Here is a 19,327-nt window from a genome sequence, read left to right as displayed (position 1 = left end):
AAGATTTCTTTTTGCTGGTGTCTTTCAGGGTTGTCCCAGAAAGGGGTTGTAATGCTGTGGCTGTTACCTTCTGGGTGGTACCTACATAATGTGCAGAGCCATCAATAAGCCAGGCTCTTCTCTTTCCTGGTCAATTGATCATAAAAAATACCCATGGGTTGCATGATTGGCAGCAGATAGCATTGTAACAGGAGTAGAAACCATAGGCCTTTGTGCAACTTCTTCATGTAACTCATTGTGCCTTCAGGACCTATTTGGGTCTGATCACATATGTACCCCTTCCATTTGTTAATAGGTTGCTGCTGTGTTTTTCCTATCTTTATGACTTGGTGGGCCAGATAACACCCAACTCTATGATGAGCAGTTCAGGTTACATAGTAGCTTGGCTCCCCATTGTCACTAAGGCCCAATAGCAGGCCAGGAGCTGTCTTTCAAAGAATAGTTGTCTATAGATGATGGTAGAGCCTTGTTCCAAAATCCCAAAGATTTCTTCTGTGATCCACCCATAAGGGCCTGACAAAGGCTCCAAAGGAAATCACCATCTTCCACCTAGTACCATTGGGTCTACTGCATCTTATAGTCTGAGTGGTAAAGCAGCCTGCACAGCAGCTTGGACCTGGTAAAGAGCCTTCTCCTGTCCCAGGCCCCGCAAAGAGTAAGGCTTCCAATCTTCTGCACACTGGACTTTGTTCATCTTCTACAAAAGTGTTTGCCCTTATTTCTTAAAAGCACTTTCATATTCAGTGACTTAAAATGTTTACGTGATAATCCCAGCCTGTGTCTTTGTGTTAGGGATTTTATTTTTCTCCTTGCAAGTTGACACTTTGTTTGGTTTGCCACATTCCAGATCATCATTGGTTGAATCCTGAGCTTTTTGAGTAGTATAAGATTCTTGGTCTTATATTTATTTATTTATTTATTTATTTATTTATTTATTTATTTATTTATTTGAGACTTGGGGTTAAGCAGGCACTATACCCAGTTTTGTGTGGGCTGAAAGCAGTGAACTGTTTTCTGTAGGCTCTGGTTTCCTCATCAATCACAGTGCTATTTCAATATATCCTGTCCTGTGTGACCCAGTAGTCAGTCTGGAATGCAGGTAGTAAGCTAGCCTGTGTTTGTGTGTTATGTCTGGTCAGATTCATACATGAACAGTCTGGGTATAAATCCAGGAGCTGACTAACAATCTGTTGAGCTCACTCTCCTGACATCTCCATTGTCATGAACTCCCCAGAACTTGTGGTTCCCTGGAAACTCCCCTTGTCAGTCATCAAAGCAGAGATCTGGGCCTTTACTTACCCAGCTTGGCTTTAAGTTTCTGTTCTTTTTCTTTGACCTATTTTAATTGAACTTTAATTTTATGTAATTACATATTTGTAGAAATTTCAAAGTTGTAGATTCACAAAAATTCAGATAGATTCTATGTGCTCTTTATATGTTTCCCCCAATCCTGCAGAATTGTAGTTGAAATCACAACCAAAATATTGACACTTAATCAAGATACAGAATTCTACAGCTTCCACTTCAAGGTTCCCGAGTCTCTATCCACCCCACCCTTTACTCCTCTCCATACCATCACTAGTCTCTGGCAATCATTAATGGGTTCATTTTTGTCATCATTTCAAGAATGACATATAAGTAAACTCATGCAGTATAAACTTTTGGATCAGCTTTTTTCACTTTCCATAATTTCTTAGTGATTCATCTGATTACTGTATGTATCGTAGGTTGTTCCTTTTAATTGGTCAGAAGTATCATAAAACTTACTTATCAGGCTATATTTGCCATTACTTGAAATGAGAAGTCTTTAAGAAGTTTCTCTTGTTTACATAATCATTTTGGAGTTTGGACGAAAGCCTCGGGAACACTCTTAGTCCCACTTTTCTCCTCTCCCTAACATTTGCCAAGAAAGTGTCCTATGTCTGAGCCAAGTCTCCAGCCCATCATGTCACTTTATAAACTTGCATTTAGGTAACCAGTCAGAAGGGATGGACATTGTTGTCTTCTAGAAAGAAAAAAAAAAAAAACCTCTATATTCAAATAGATTTTAGTGCTTTATTCCCCCTTGTATTCCCAGAATAGAAGTGAGACCCAGGGGAAGAATGTCATGTGTCTTCCCTCCCCAGAAAGGAGACGGGCACACACACTTTGCAGTGCTGCCTCTGTGAGTCCACCCTCGTGCAAGGCCTGCAAAAAACAGGAAGGCCATTCTTGCTGGGGTCTGTGTGTTCTGCAGCGAATGAAGTGCACACATGCTTTAAGCCAGCATCACACTGGTTTCTCTATTCACTAAATCAGCTGTTTTCAACCCCAAATGAGGGAAAAAGTAGAGACCTCTGCTTTTAAAGCAAAGGAAACTGTCAGCAGGAGGAAATCTTTGCTGGGTATAATTGTGAGAGGGGATTAATATCTAGAATATATAAAGAGCTACAAAAATTAAACACAGCCCACAATGAATGTGCTAGTGCTAATGAAGAGACAGTTCTCAGAAGAAGAAATATAAACAAAAGGCCAGTCCGTACTTGTGTTTGCTATCCTTACTCATTAGGGAAATACAAATTCAAACTACTTTGGGATTTCATCCATAAAGACAATGGAATTTGCAGAAAAATAGGTAGAAAACACTATATTAAGGTGGGTAAGCCCTATTCAGAAACACAGCATCCATTTGTTCTCTCTCATGTGCAGACCCTAGCTCCTAAGTTCTGTATGTGTTCATTATGTGGGAGTGAGTATGAGGAGAGGTCAGGAAACAAGGAAGGGGTGTGAGGAGGTAATAGAACACATGTGAGATGAAATGGAAAATGAAGTACATGGGGTAGGAAGATGGGAGAAAATAAAGGGTTTGTGGGTAGAGAAAGGGGTTTGGTGGGAAACAACCACAGTAAGCATGTATGAAAGTGCCATAAGGTCACCTGTTACTGTGTTAGGTAGATGGCCTAGGTAGTAAAGTGCTTGCCCACAAGCCCGGGGTCCTGAGTTCAGATGCCCAGAATCCATGTTTGAAAAAATACAAAAGTTAGTTGTGGCAGTATGCACCTGTAATCCCACCACTGGGCAGGCAGAGGAGAACACCCCTGCTGCTCACTGACAGCCAGTGTAGCTAAATGAGGAGCTCGGGTTCTGTGAAAGATCCTGTCCCAAAAAATACGGTTTTGTCACGAAACAACAAAGGGAGGGAGGGAGGAAGATGAGGGTAAAAGGAAGACACCCAACATAACCTCTGGCCTCTACCCACACACACATATATGAGCTACTTTGTCTATTAAAAATAAAGTGTCAAGAATAAAGTCATGAATAATAAAACTCTGGGAATAGATCCTGAAGTATTTTAATTGGTCATCTAAAGATCATTGTACAGCAAGGAACAATGAAGGAGAATAAATGAAGAAATTTCCTAATTGATTTTTAATTAGCTATAATAACTATAAATAGAAAAACCAGTAATATTCAAAAGCTAATTATACCATTAATATCAGTGTTCATATTTTGTTAGCAAGTAGTCACTCTTTCGTTTTTTCAGTTGAAGAAAATGAAAGATATACACAATAAGTAACTATAACCATCTTTTAACTACACAGTTGCCATATTACCATTATCTTTTAAGTAGATACATTAAAAAGAAAGAATGAAATAAAGACAATAAAAGAAGGAGTGAAGGATGAATGCTTAGAGGTTTGCAGATACATAACCGACATGGTGCTTATGTAACTCTGTAAATCCTAATTGTCATTTTGCCAGTGGGAAGTACAAACTAAGAATTCTTTCTCATAACTACTTTAGTCAGCATTTCTATATTTATTTGAAATTATTGAGGTATTTTAACTGCTTTTAATATAATGATTATCCTTGAGTATTAACGTAAAGGCTAATAAAGTCTGCTGGCCATGCATTGGGGGACATACCTATAATGTAATCCCAAAACTCAGAGACTGAAGCAAGGCCAGCTTAGGCTATAGTGTAAGACCTTTTCCTCCAAAAAGCAAAAGAAGTGTGGAGGAGAGGCCAGACTTGGAGGAGGGCATGCTGTGGTCTTGGTCTGCGGTGTAATCCACAGGCTTAGAGAATGGATGTTCTAACGGGTGCTCAGGTGTGTGATCAGTGCTCTGTTTCTCAACAGTCAAACTTAAAAGAAATCAAAGTCAGGATTTTTGATTGACATCTTCAGTGGAATTTCATTAGGTACAAATAAGTGTGCTAGTTAATATAATTTTGTGAGTATTCTGATTATAATTGGAATATGTACTCTTCCCCAATTTAAAAAGTTCATCTTTTGTGAAAGCACATTCCTAAATTATGATAATTAAAATGTACCTGAATATAGAAAACAGAATTTCTTCCTGCACCAATGTAGACATTTACTATTACCTTTTATTATGCATGTACTCCATATCAAATACTATAATTAGCCCACTATGAATGCAGAGGTGGTATGTGAGAACAACAAACCTCCATTTCTATTTGTGATAATGTATTAGTTGATATGATAATGAACAGAGTGAAAGGAACCCTTAAGTTGTGTGTGTGTGTGTGTGTGTGTGTGTGTGTGTGTGTGTGTGTGTGTGGTGTGTGTGTTTGGGGCACAGCAAAGTTTGGTTCAGTCCTGCTCACAGTTACCTCCAGTTTGAAGGGCAGGGTATGACAGTCAGGCCAACCTGTATCCAACCTCTACTCCCAAGTGGCTGTGTGTCTGGCAAGTCATTGGTTTCACCAGCATAGTTCTGTTTTGCTTTATAACTTATAAAAATGGGCCACTATGGAAATTAATAGAGGAGTTGTGAAACTGCTCATGCAGGGCCTGGAGCCTGGGAATGTATAATTTGGAGAAGAAATGGGGGCGGGGTCCTCTACTGCTTCTGAGCAGTCCTCTTCCACTTGTAAATAAAGCAGCCAATGTGGTACATTCCTTATGTTAGAAATCTAAAATCTGTAACTTCATGTGTGATGACAGATTTCATAACTGGTCAGACAGAGCCCAGCTGTGGTGCTTCAAGGATATTGTATAAAAATACCTTAGGGTGTGTATATAAGGTATATATGAAACACACATTTAATAGTTAGATTCACTTCTGTCCCAAAGCTATCTCATTTATTTTCATCAATATTGAAAAATCTGACATCTTAATTGTGTCTGGTCAAAGTAATCCAGGTAAAGTGCACTTAACTTGTAACTCTAAAACAAGTATATTTCCAGAATTAGATCCAAAACTGGTTTTGTTTCTTTGTGATACCTTCATGACAAAGCAGTCTGCCTGGTTTTTTTTTTTATAAAGCTGTATTTTCAGAAGCACACTACTCATTTTTAAAAAGAAAAATTCCAAGTAAAATATAATCTAAACTCAGTCCCTCTTCATTATTTCAGAAGCTAGAAGTGTAGATCTGGTTAGGAGAGGCAGGACAGGATGCACAGGTAGACCCATTACTTTCCTTGATAGAGGTCTTTTGTGACACTGGCTTTTGTATTCATGAATCATGAGTTTAGTCTTATTTCCTCATCTTTTATCTTGCCCTCCTTAACTGGTTAGTAACTTTGGCATATGGGGCACTACAGAAAAACCTGGGTGTTAATGTAATGTGATTTAAATACAATATAAAATTACAGGTTATTAATGATGCATGTTTTCCATTCTATATATTTGATGAATACACTCTACAGATAATGAATATAATCTACAAGTGTTTAAATGATACTCTGAACATAACATGATGTTTTTACCAAAGTTAGAAAAGTGCAGACCTTATGATTCCCTTGAACCAGGTCATTAGTGCCAGTGTGCTTTAAGTTATCCACAGGACAGAAAGCAGAAGACATGAAATAAGCAGTGTCTTGGGTCTGTAAACTAGATGATAATTATGAGTATTGATGAGTGGAGTAAACATATCACAGTAAACAAGAATCATCTTTTTTCCTGTAAACTCTATGATTGCAATGACCAAAATGAAATACATTTATAGTAAACAAGGAAACTTGCTTCTGGGTGACTAAAAGTACATATTCCTGATATGTAAGACTATCCCACTAAAATGGATTCAGACCAAAGCTCAGAAGCAAAAGAGAGGGAACTTCCAATCATCTCTCGCATGTGTTTGAATCAAGCATTCTTCTACGGCCTATAAGCCAGGCAGGGTGTAAACCACCAGCAAACTCTTTAAGGACATGTATACATAAATATATATAAGTATATGAAATATAAACTCAGCATTGGGTTAGATATTCGTAATATGTTATTCCAATTGTGTGGGGGTTTTTTCTCTTTTTTATGTATTTGTTGACTTTAAAATGCATCTTCAAAGCTGGGTGGTGGCAGCACACGCCTTTAATCCCAGCACTCAGGAGGCAGATCTCTGTGACTTTCAGGCCAGCCTGAACTACAAAGCTACACAGAAATCCTGTCTCAAAAAAAAGTCTTCAGGGCAATCGATGACATTTTATAAATGATCTCTGGCTTACAAGTGACCAAAACAGGTGTCATTCTTCCATAAGCAGTATCACTACATCATCATCATTTCCTTCAAACAGAAAATAAACTTTGAATTCCAAATAATTAATTAATAATGAAGTACATGATGAGTTGTGCCATCTGCCTACTTTTTTTTGTCCCTTACCTTGGCCATGTGTAACTTGCATGAATAATGTATTCAGATCTGCTTGTTATCAAATATTTGTTTGACATGCTATAAGATAATTAAACTTGACATTTAGTATTAGTAAAATAATAATGTCATATGAAATATTTAAAGTATTTGTCTTGAGTAAAAAGTTATGCTGGTGAACACAAGAGGGCTGTTTGTTGTCTTTAATGATAACTTTGATGATTTATAGATATTGTATCACCAGTTATAGGACCATCAAACAACACACATGTAGTTCCAGGCTCATAATGTTTTATCTCACTGTTTGATCTTCACTATAAAAAACAATTCTTCCAACTTGCAGTATTAACACAGATTTCCTCCATTCGTAAAACCATGTGTAGAAAGCAGAGTATTAGCCTCAGTGGCTACCAAAATGCCAGGCCTCTTCCCCTAATGAAACATCCTCTACAGCAGTGGTTCTCAAACTTCCTGATGCTGTGACCCTCTACTACAGCTCCTCATGGTATGGTGACCCCCACCCTTAAAATTAGCACATTGCTACTTCATAATTGTAATTTTTCTTCTGTTATGAATCATAATGTAAATATTCTGTGTTTTCTGATCTTAGGTCTTAGGTGAACCCTGTAATAGGGTCATTTCTCCTTCCCACCCCCAAGGCATCATGACCCATAAGATGAGAACCACTAACATAGAAGCTCCTGAGTGGGCTTCACTATTCCTTCCACCTAGTCTACAGGGTCTCCCAGGAACGTGAAAGGGAGTCAGAAGCAAGTAAACTTACAATAAGTCCTAGTGAATGTGGCTCCTTAGGGAAGGATGGCAATGCTCTAGAGACATGCTTCTTTAATCCCAGGGCTAGATCTATGTATACAGTTCAGGGCCAGCCAGGGCTACACAGTGAACAAAAAGAAACTTAAGAATTTGCCTTCCTTTTGCTACATCCTTGACTAGAGAGTTGCTGCTGACAGAAGCACTGTGCAGAGTTCACTGCCATCCATTCAGAATGCTGCCAGGGCTTTTCTACAGATGACGTCCTTTAGCTGTTGATGCGGTAGGAGAATTGTTGTTGGCCAAGCCTCGTCTTCAGACAGTAGGACACTCACCCCAAACGCCATCTGAGAATTCCTCCAAGCATCCCATTGGCGTTTATATAGGTAATAGTTCACAAATGGAAGGTAAAGCTGTCTGCATAGGAGAAAACTCCATATCTGATCTCTTTCATCTGAGCTGATATCCTATACTTCTCCTGCACCCTGGTAACCAGTGCTGCTTTGTCTCACCTAAGGGAAAACTGAATTATCACTGGATGCTGTTTTTTTTTTCCCATTGTTCTAAGGGTTATATACATAATTATAAGAGATTTGCTTCATAGTTGGCCTTTTCATCCTGTGCACTTCCCAATACTTAAAATAGATGGATAAAATATGAATTGTTCATATCAGTCTGAAACCATACATGGTAAATTCCTGAACACGGTGCAGTTTAGTGTAAGCAGCCCAGGGCGTGATAGAGACGCCTAATATCAAGTCATGTGTGCTAGCAGGGATACTTTCCCTAATTTTTTATGAGAAGAGTGTTAGCTGGAGAGTTAGGATGCTCATCTGTTGAGTGATGCTTTGACAAAAATAGCTAGCTCACAGTAACAGTACTTCCCACGTGCCAGGCACAGAATTAACAAGCATGATACCACAGCATTGAACCCTCAGCAATCCTGAGTAAGTGCCATCCAAATTTTATAGTGTGTACATTTCAAACATGTTAATTAGCATCTCAGATTTTGTATTTTATATTTAAAAGTAAATAATTTCTAGCATATCTGACCTCTGTATACCAAATAGGGTTTTGTGCTAACATGTGTTTTCTGTTTAAAAGTATTTTTGATCAACTGTCATAGTTCTCTATAAGGAAATATGCTTGTCCAGTAGAAAATGGTCAGCCCTGAAAACATACACTCAGGTAACGTTATATAGATTCAGCAGGTTGTTTTGGGAATGTATGTATATGCAAATGTGTGTGTTGATCAGAACACAAATATATTAGACATATGTGAAAATAAATTTTTAAAACTTTATCCTGAGGGCTAAATAACCCTGTTAGATTTGTGTTAAGTATCTTCTCTCTAATCTCTGTTGACAGTTCTGTAATTCTAGACAACCAATACTGTTCGGTCTCACCTAAGGGTTAAATTAAAGGAAAACTGTTACTGTTGATGAGAATAAAAGAACTGAGTTGTTTGTTTTGTTGGTTGGGTGTTTGGTTTGGTTTTTTGAGACAGGGTTTCAAAGAGATACACCTGCCTCTGCCTCCCAAGTGCTGGGATTAAAGGAGTGTGCCACCACTACAGATGATTACTAAGTCAACTGTCACACAACTAAATTGAAAGGCTGATGTGTGTGGGAATGACTCAGTGTCAAAGTATGACTTCAAATGTCCTGATAGGTAACTAAGGAATGAACTTAGACACTTTAAGATATATTTTCCCTTGGTGTGTCATTAAGTGGGAACGTGGGAAACAGTTCTTTCAAACCTCCCTTTCTCCAAGTTGGGTGCACTATTAGTAAAGTGAGATGAAGCTTACAGAGAACTTTGAGAATTTCTAAAGCAAATACTTAATAGATTGCAAAAATAAATACATTTTTAGTTTTCAGGTATGTGCTCTGCAGTTTCAAGAAGGACCATATGTCCTAGCAAGATAAATTATTAGAAAAACTTTAAAACTGGTGGTAAAATGGCTTTTTATAGATAGTGTGTTCCTTTCAGTAAAAGATGATGAATGCGACTCAGATGCAGAAAATGAGCAAAACCATGATCCGAATGTGGAAGAGTTCCTGCAACAACAAGACACAGCCATCATTTACCCTGAGGCGCCCGAGGAGGACCAGCGGCAGGGCACGCCAGAAGCCAGCGGTCAAGACGAAAATGGTGAGTACAGATTAGCTGGTGGTTTCCTTTCTCAAGTCAAAAGGGTTGCTACTTCTTTTACTCCATTATGGGAACATATTTCTACCTACTAAAGAGAACACATGTGAGAACCAAAATGTTGTGGGTACTCAAGAAGAGTCAGTACAGCATTGAGCTGTTGGCTGCTCTTGGACACATTGGGCACTGTCACACCAGGCACATCTACAGTGCCTGGATCACTTCCCATTGAGATAGCAGCTGCTGAGAGAAGTGAGGAAGAATTTGACTCATTCTATCCTTTGATTATTTTTTAGTATCCTTTTAGCATGTGAAATATGGTGGTCTGGTTGAAAGCATTCAAATTTGGGCACAAAAGTTTTTCTGGGTATCCTTTAATCATCTCCAGTGTAAATTCTCAGTTAATAAAGAAGGGTAAAAAACACAATAAAAAAGTGTGCAAAACTCCTAATCAGAAATAGGCTCCAATTTCCCCTTTCAAGAATGATAATCAAATGCAAATCACATGTAGTTTTTCTATAGATAATTTGATGCCATATTTCTACTAAGAACTAGGAAAGTTCTTAAAATTTTCAAGGATTCATTGAGTATTAATTTCCTAAATACAGTTTCAGTTTTCTGGGGTTCTCCATTGAGTGGATAGATTTAGCTTAAAATTAAAACAATAAACTTTGAACTTTTTTGAGGAAATTGAGAAAAGATGGCATGAAAAAGGAAAACATGGAGCTGAGATGTGGCACAGTTAGTACAGCCCTCGCCTAGCATGCACCAAGCCTTGAGTTCAATCCTTAGCATGAAGGCACACACCTGGGATTGCTGCACTTAAGAGATGGAGGCAAGGAGACCAGAAGCTCAGGGCCATCCTTAACCAGAGTAAGCTGGAGGCCAATCACCTGAGCCACATGAGATCTTATCTAAAAACAACAAAGATAGTGTAGTCGAGCAAGCGTAGACTTGTGTATCTTTTGATGAATCAATAGTAAACTGTATCTTTGCTAAATCAAGAATCGACTCTAAGAAAGGACACACATAATTCTAGCACTAGGGAAGCTGAGCTGGGGGATCATGAGTTTAAAGCTACCTTGTGCTTCCTAGTAAGATCCTGTTTTGGGGAAGGGTGAAGAGAAGAAACATGGATCAGTCCAGAATGGACAGGATTTCCTGTAATGATATCTATGATAAAGGAAGTAAGTGTAGGACAGTCAAGGATTACTCCTCTAGCATGCTAAGCAGGTGGATTTGAAGAATGTAGATGCCAACTCAAGGGGCTCCATGAGTCAGTTGACTAATTAGTGCTTTGTGCTCTGTTGGAGCACTATTGTATTACTGGAAGACTCTACTGCTTCGACTTTCAATTCCTGGCTATTTGTTTCTAATATGTTTTCATTTCACTCAAAGATGCAGGAGGTTATAATAGAAATGAAAGAGAAGTGGAAAAAAGTTAAACATATATAAATATGTATGTAAAACTTTTATATATTCAAAAAGTCTTGATGAAAGAAAAATACAAACATACAAATTTGTTCCATAAATCAACCCACTATGTTCAGCCTTATGAAGCTTGTTGTTGTCCTTCAGTACAGTAAACCTGGTAAAGGGAGCAGGGGCAAACTGCTCTGAATTAGCAAAATATTTGAATTATAGAGTATGTATACAAACAAGCATAGCCAATGTGATGTCATGAGAACAATGACTATGTCATACCAGAAGTCAGCATTTCACAGCGCTCCTTCCTACCCTGGACCTATTACATTCGTCCCTTCTTTTCCGCATTATTCCTTGAACTTTGGTGGGATCACTATCAGTGCTCTATTTAGGGCTCCATATGCACCAGTCACTATTTCCCAGCACTTTGACCAGTTGTGAGTCTCTGCATTAACTGCTTCCCACAGCAGAAAGCAGCTTCTGCAGCAAAGATTGAAAGCAGCATTAATGTGTGGTATAACCAGAAAATATGCAAAAGAAAGCTTGACAGCATGGCCATTTAGCAAGATAGTGGCAATGGGTTCCCACCTAGTACCCATGACCTCCCCAACCAGGTTAGCAGTATTAGACATGAATTTTACCAGGTTAGCAGTATTAGGCATGAAGTCCTTCCTGTGGAGCAGGCCTCAAAAAGCTATTGGTTATCCCCAAAGCAGTCATGCCACTATTTCTTCAGTGGGCACATTGTTCCTGACAGTTCAGAATTGTAATATGTAGGTTCTACCAGGGGGAAAGTTGACGACAGCTTTCTCTCTCTAGTGACCCTACAAAGCACCTAAGGCACTTTAAAAGCTAGCCAGCAGTAAGATTCCCAGTAACTTTAAGATTGGTTTCTCTGCCCTGAAACCAAAGTGTGTGGTATCTTCAGGAATAGGGTTTTGGGCAACAAGAGTACTGGCAATAACCTGTATAGAGGGGGGAAAGGGGTCCTGAGGTCTCTTGACCTATAATGCATCAACACCTAGCACCATGGTTCATTTAATATCTTCTGAGGAAGCATTGTTCAGCTATGCAGGCTACCTCCATTCAGGCTCCTTTTTAAAAATTATATTTTTATTAATTAGCTTATAAAGCTGTAGGGTTCCACAAGGCTTACTTTCATACATCCATAGTTTTGATTAACCTCTCCTAGCTCCTTCGTTCTATTATTCTTAAAACACATTCACATTTAATTTTTATTGGTTTTGCTAGTGACCAGAAAGAATAAATCCATACCTCATGTTTTAGAGAATCCAATATTCTAATTTATGTAAATAGCTTGCTTTTCAACTATCATGAGAAGCCTGCCATTTTCTTAACTCACTCATTGTACAAAGTAACCGTGAAGACAGGCTGTAGCACATAATGGGCATGCATAGCTCTCTGGCACTGGGGGAAGAGTAGTTTGGTCAATGGAACCATAGGACATTGCCATGCCAGCGAACACCAAGAACAGTAGCTCTTGCCTTTTGGCATTATCACTATGTAGATTCAGTCAGATGTACTGGGCATCCTGGCAAGGGAGAGGTCCCAAGATGCTGGTTTCCCATTGTCCTGTGCAAACTATAACATGGTTTGCTCCCAGAGAAGAGGTGTGTACTAGAATATCCCTAAGCAAACTCTGGATCCAGTGGCCTTGCTAGCTAGCAGCTAAAGATGCCAGTGTGAACTTTGGAGCTCTGGTTATTTGATCTTTACTCACATATTTGTAGGTATTTCAACATACCTGACTAGTCATTTAGAGTTCAGGTTTTCAGTCTCTCATCTGCAGGTTTGTCTGTAAGTAAAACATTTAGTTTACATGGACTCGAACTCCAGTAAAAGCAATATGTGTGTATGATGAAACATCTGAAGAATTTTATCAATCTACCTTAGGTTCCCTATTTTGAAAGAATTTAAAGTATTGAGTATATTCACAGTAAATTTTTGTTATGAACTAATTTCGTGTGTGTGTGTGTGTGTGTGTGTGTGTGTGTGTGTGTGTGTGTGTGTGTGTGTGTGAAACTACTCAGAGTAATATTAATTAGCAAAGTATTCCAATCTAGTATTCTCAGTCATGATGCCACCACTACTTCTCTGAGTTCACATACTCTTTATGGTCTGAGATCAGTCATATGACCACACCTGACTACAAGGTGCCTTGGAAACTGCACTACTTTTTGTGGCAGTAACTTAGGTGTCATTTTCAAGTAAAAAGGAGTTAGTGCTAAGTAAACAATTGAATTATCATGAGCAGACTCTGCGCTGTAGCTCCTAGTACTGTGTGTGTGTGTGTGTGTGTGTTTACCAGTGTAACTCAATCCTAATTTTACTTGTGTTTCTTCAATTAACCACACACACACACACACACACACACACACACACACACACACACACACAAGGAAGACTTAATGGTTCCAGGTCAGGGGATTTGAAAGCTGTGGTTGAATGCTGAATTAATCATTTGCTTGCTGTGTAACTTTTAAGCTACTTAACCTGTGTTTATTGTCACATTTTTTTCTTTAATAAATGGAAGTGACTGTCCATCATTTGAGGGCTAATGTAAATTGAGCAGCACTAGTGCTGTGTGTGGCCTGGGGATTCAGTGGTAGCTGGTCATACTCCTTGGATGCTTTAAGTTACAGGGTCTCTTCCCTTCACAGGAGCACCAGATGCATTTTCCCAATTGCTCACCTGTCCATATTGCGATAGAGGCTACAAGCGCTTTACCTCTTTGAAAGAGCACATTAAGTACCGCCATGAAAAGAATGAAGACAATTTCAGCTGCTCCCTGTGCAGTTATACCTTTGCATACAGAACCCAGCTTGAACGCCACATGACATCACATAAGTCAGGAAGAGAGCAAGTAAGTAAATGAAGCAGGGGTCTGCCACCTTCCTGCACTTGGAGGGCTTTGGGCACTTACAGATCATGCATGGAAGCTGCCTTGTGTGCAGTCTTACAGACATAAGAGGGGTGGTTAGTAGTTTTCTTTTCAGGTAAGAGCCTTGCTATCCAAACTTGTTTTGCATAAACCATAACAATATCCTCCAACTCTGAGAGACTCCAGGATATATTCTATCAACATATTATGTGTAGGAAAAGAAATATTGGTCTCTAAACCACTTGACTTGATGGAGGGGAAGCTTCAAAGTTTTCCTGGAGGTGTGACTAAGGCACTACGGGTTGTCTACAGTAATAAGGGAGCTGCTCCTCTATAAAATTTGAGAATTTCCAGTCTGAAGACTCAACTCTGATGACTTAGTCTAATTCTGCCACCATGCACTTTTTATAGGAATATAAACTGAATGTTTTAACTATAAATTACATTTTAAGTGTTGGCTTTGTATTTAAGATTAAATTCGAAGGACTTTAGTAATTGTTCTTTTTTTTTTTTACAATGACCTGGTTTGGAATTGTCAGCTACCAACAAGCAAGCTAAAACCCATTTGACATTAACATTACAAACCAAGTAACAGTGTAACAGGCTACTGTGCATAGATCTGGGTTTCAGCACATGTCCAGCTCCTTATGTCACAGGATTATGAACATACACCTGCTGGATTTATGGGAACGCTGTGAAGGGGCCTTATATATATATACTTGTCCCACAGAAAGTCTTCATGTCTTTGCTAAGTTGATAGATAACCTCTACAAAAGTCAACAGGAGAAGAAGAAACAGTCAACCTGTTTGCTTAGGACTTTAGCATTACTCACAAAATCCGATAAGGGAGGGTGATGCTGAAGCAGAAGAGGACCAGAGTCTGCAGCAGTAACAAAGGGTGAAGTCTTAGAGGAACCACTGGAAGTGGAAGGCAGTGATGCCAGTCGTTGGTCCTTTAGTCACAGCACTCAGGAGGCAGAGGCAGGCAGATGTCTGTGAGTTCGAGGCCAGCCTGATCTACAGAATGAGTTCCAGGATAGGCTCCAAAGCTACACAAAGAAACTCTGTCTCGGGGGAAAAAAAAAAGTGGAAGGCAGTGGAAGAAAAGGAAGGAGCTGGCCTGGAAGGAGCTCCTGGGGAGATGACCATCTGATCCTGGGTCTTGCTGAGGAGGCTTACCAGGGACAACTCCATAGATTGCTCTCTGGCTTAGAGCCTGGTGCAGCCACAGTGTAGACAAGGCTTAAGAAAAGAGGTGTCCATGTGACTTTTGGAAGTAGACCCACTCAAACTGCCACCATCTTGGCCAAAAAACAAACAGCAAAGCTGAAGAAGTGCTCTCTCTTAAAGCCTGCGGTGATCATGATGACCACTTTTGTGAGGATTTTTTTGGAGGGTGTGAACTAAAAGGTGTGGTTGGGGTTGGGGGCCAGTGTAAGGCAGGATGGCTGCAAGGTTTTTGAAACTTTGGGAATGTTAGTCTTTCAGGCCTTTGGAAATCATATTGTCTAAGGAATGAGCATTTCCATGTCTTACAAAGGTATGTGCTTCTGTTTCTGTTATGTCAGACCCTATTCCAGGTAATAAGAACCCAAGAAGGAAGAGGACAAAGTCCTAACAGCAAGGAGCACACACAACTGATTAAAAAAAAAAAAAAAAAAGTATTTTCAAAAGCGTCGGATTAAGGCACATTTTGGAAACATCAAATATTCAAGAGCTATTACCATCCTACCCTACTGAAATGGGCCTGACACTCCAGTCAGGTCCTTGTTCTCTATAGACAGCTTGCCCTCTTTATCTTCAGAGGGTAGACAAGACCATCCCTAGATCCTAATAAAACATAGACTACTCTATTTTTGGTAAATATTCTATGTTTGTGACTGCTGCAACTACAGGCAATGAAATCATCAAACTCACCTGGAATTGAGACATAAAACGTTAATTCTTTCTTGCAGAGACATGTGACGCAGTCTGGGGGCAATCGTAAATTCAAGTGCACTGAGTGTGGAAAAGCTTTCAAATACAAACACCACCTGAAAGAGCACTTACGAATCCACAGTGGTGAGTACGTGCTTTCTCCCTGCATCCTGTATAATTATGACATCTGTGCTGATAAGTAGACCTGTCATAACAGGTTCCATTTGAATGATATTTTGTTAGTACCTAACCTCTAAAGTATATAATACAGCAAACTCCATTTTCCTATATGAAATAAATAAATATAGCATTTACATGAGAAAAGTAAAAAAAAGGAACCTAATAAAATGATGGAGAGGTGGTATGGACCCAGAGAGCTAAAGCAGCATGAGAGAGTTGCAGCATAAATGAGAATTTAAAACTGCTTTCTAGATTTAATGACAAAAGCTTATAAAGAAAATGTAGCAATCCTATATTACACTGTAAAATCTGTTCTTTTGACTAAATTCAGATATATTTATGATTTAAGTAATTTTAGTGACTCAACCATCAACCAAGAAATATGAGAACATGGTGTTTAGTATTATTAGCCTCATGATGGTTAATTCACTGACAAATCTCCCAGGCAGTTGTCAGGTAGCTTTGTCAGTGGTAGTAGTTCTGTGTCTTTTTCAATTACATTTTTGGAACTCTTACTGTATCAATCATGGAATTAACCTTCAGTGATATATATGACAAGGTCATTCCTTGAAAATGGTCAAACCAAGATCCTTAAAAGGAAATGTACATATTATTTACTTATGTTTTTAGAACATGTAAGGTATCTCTTTTTTTTTATAATGCCGTACATAATCATTGTGCTTTAATACTACAGACATAACTGAACTAAAATATGGAACGCTTCACGAATTTGCATGTAATCCTTGTGCAGGGGCCATCCTAATCTCTGTATCATTCCAATTTTAGTATATGTGCTGCCAAAGCAAGCACTAGGGTATCTCTTACAGCCTGCACAGTATGATAATGTGGTACAGTGTACTATTCCTTAGCCCCTATGCTACTGAATAGCACTCCCCAATAATATATAATCTACTTTCTTACTGGAGATGATTTGCAATGTCAGCTAAACACATGAGGGTTTAGAAGTGTTGAAATTAGGTTTAAAAAACAAAACTAAGATAATACTTGAATTAGATGTATGCTGTAGTTTTACATTAGCAATTATCATCTTTCTTAATGGAACAAAGTTGGGATGCATAGTTTATTCCAAAGATCAAATCACTGATACAGAAACAAGACATTAAAATTAGTGGTGAAATCCTGCTTGGTGATCAAAACCCCATCAAAATCAGTATCTTAGTCAGGGTTTCTATTGCAACTCTTACAAAGGGTGGGGTGGCTCCCTTACAGTTTCAGAGGTTCACTCTGTTGTCATCATGGTAGTTAAGCAGGGTGGCATGCAGATAGACATGGTGCTGGAGAGGAGGCTGAACATGCCACAACTCGCAGGCAACAGGAAGTTCACTGAGACACTGGGAAGTATTCTGAGCATAGAAAATCTCAGAGTCCACCCCCACAGTGACACACTTCTTCCAACAGGGCCATCTCCACTCCAACAAAGCCATACCTCCTAATGATGTCATGCCCTATGAAATTATAGGGGCTAATTATATTCAAACTACCACAATCAGGAAATGAGAAAATGAGTTTATATGGTCAAGAACTTGATGATCAGACAGTGTGCTGGTGCTTAAAAGTTAATACCAGTTGGGGCCAGTTCAGAAAGCACAAAATTCTCCCTGCATGACACTCTCTACTCATCATGTATTTGTCTTATTCTTCAACTTCCCTAATATAAGGCTTGCTTACATTTAACACAGTAAGTAATAAAAATTCAGAAATAGTTTGAGTAAAACTTCCTGATACTCAGTTGATGGAAATTGTTCCTTAGAGCATCATAAAGAACATAAAGAACAAAATATGAGGGCTGGAGAGATGGCTCAGAAGCCCAAAGCACTGCCTGCTCTTCCAGAGGACCTAGGTTCAATTCCCAGAGCTATCATGGCAGCTTGAAACTGTTTGTAACCCCAGTTCCAGGGGATCCTATACCCTCACACAGACATACATGCAGGCAGAATACCAATGCGCGCGCATGCGTGCACGCGCAAACACACACACACACAAAATCTTAAAAAGAAATTTAAAAAGAACAAAACATGATTTATTTCATCATCAGAATTATTTTTGAAATGCTGTAAGAAAACTTGATAATAATTTCTATTTTTAAATCAGATTCAATAGAGGCTACTGATATTTCACCCAAGAGTGATTTAGAAAACATGTTTCTCCACAATGGCCACTTGGATACAGCCCAGTGTACAGCTCTTTGAAAGTCTGATTTATGCCAAAGGAAGACTTTCAAGCAGGGCTTCTCCAAGTGTCAGCCAAGGCCTGGACTGCACTGCCAGCCTCCTGTTCTGGGCTCTCAAAGAGGTGACACACTAGCTGAGAGTATGCATGTGAGCAACTGCTTTCCAGCTGTTGCTATGACATTTTCTTTATTTTTAGAAAATTGCTTGGGGGGGCACATATGTGTGGATGTGTGTGCCACAATACACCTGTACAGACCAGAGCATAGCTTGCAGGAGTTGAATGTCTCCTTCTATCAAGAGTGATAACTCCAGTCATCAGGCTTGGTGGGAAGAACTTATATCCACTGGATCATCTCACTGGGGACCCATTTTCTTTATATATTTTGCAAAATTATAGACAATAGTGGTTTAAAACTTTAAACCCCTTTAAAAAAGACCCAAAACTCAAGTTCTTCCCTCTGGTGGCTTGAAAACCACTTACATTTAGGTGCCTAATAGTGAGTAGACTGCACACTCTTCATAAAACATCTCTACTGATTTTTTCTTAGTTATTTATTCTTTAGCTTTAGTTGAGGCTCAGAGTCCAAAATTACATTCCCCAAAATGACCTGGATTGTTAGTCTGTTCTCCTCACCATAAGCTTTAGCTGTGAACCCCGGGCAGGTCCCTGTGCACTAATGTATAAATGTGCTGTTAGGAGCAGAGCTGTGCCAGGGGGCCCCCATCTCTCCACATGGGTAAGAGAAAAGTGCCCATGCCTGTAAGGTGTAGGGTTTTTCAGCGCACCGCCTGGTCTGGTCCCGCTGCCGCGCCTGCCCCAATTAACACACAGAGACTCTGTATTTGATATAATTCTGTTGGCCTGTTTCTTGTTTCTTATTGGCTAGCTCTGTCTTAATTATTAACCCATTTCTATGTATTTCCACGTTGTTTCACCTACTGGGGAGTGGGGCAGGCGTCTGGTCTCCCCAGTCTCTCCATCTTGGCTCTCCTTACCACTTCCTCTTTCCTCCTTATCTCCTAGTCCCTCCTATCTTCCTTTCCTATTGGCCAACAGTGCTTTATTCATTAACCAGTATGAGAAACATATACAGAATGACATCTCCCATCACCTGTCCAGGGTACAAATTTCCCCACAAAGTACTGGCAGATTTTTCCATGAATTCGGTATTAAAGCCTCAAGTTCTCACCTAAG

The 19,327-nt window shown here is 39.3% G+C and overlaps 1 protein-coding gene and 1 non-coding gene across 12 annotated transcripts in view; one reads left to right on the top strand and one right to left on the bottom strand.

The window, feature by feature from the left end:
- The window catches only part of Zeb1 (zinc finger E-box binding homeobox 1), a 149,942-nt gene that overhangs the window by 120,099 nt on the left and 10,516 nt on the right, over positions 1–19,327 (top strand). For all 11 annotated transcript variants that reach the window (XM_051205660.1, XM_051205651.1, XM_051205658.1 and 8 more), the window contains 3 exons: positions 9,358–9,519; positions 13,623–13,825; positions 15,799–15,904. In XM_051205660.1, the coding sequence (XP_051061617.1) occupies positions 9,358–9,519; positions 13,623–13,825; positions 15,799–15,904 (471 nt within the window). The remainder of the gene's footprint in view (positions 1–9,357; positions 9,520–13,622; positions 13,826–15,798; positions 15,905–19,327) is intronic.
- LOC127237468 (U6 spliceosomal RNA) lies at positions 16,647–16,750 on the bottom strand. Its single transcript, XR_007835852.1, has one exon. It is a non-coding gene; the product is annotated as a U6 spliceosomal RNA (small nuclear RNA).

This window comes from Phodopus roborovskii, unplaced genomic scaffold (genome assembly GCF_943737965.1).
Source record: "Phodopus roborovskii unplaced genomic scaffold, PHOROB, whole genome shotgun sequence".
In the NCBI taxonomy this organism is placed as follows: domain Eukaryota; kingdom Metazoa; phylum Chordata; class Mammalia; order Rodentia; family Cricetidae; genus Phodopus; species Phodopus roborovskii.
This window is presented reverse-complemented; position numbering and strand designations above follow the sequence as displayed.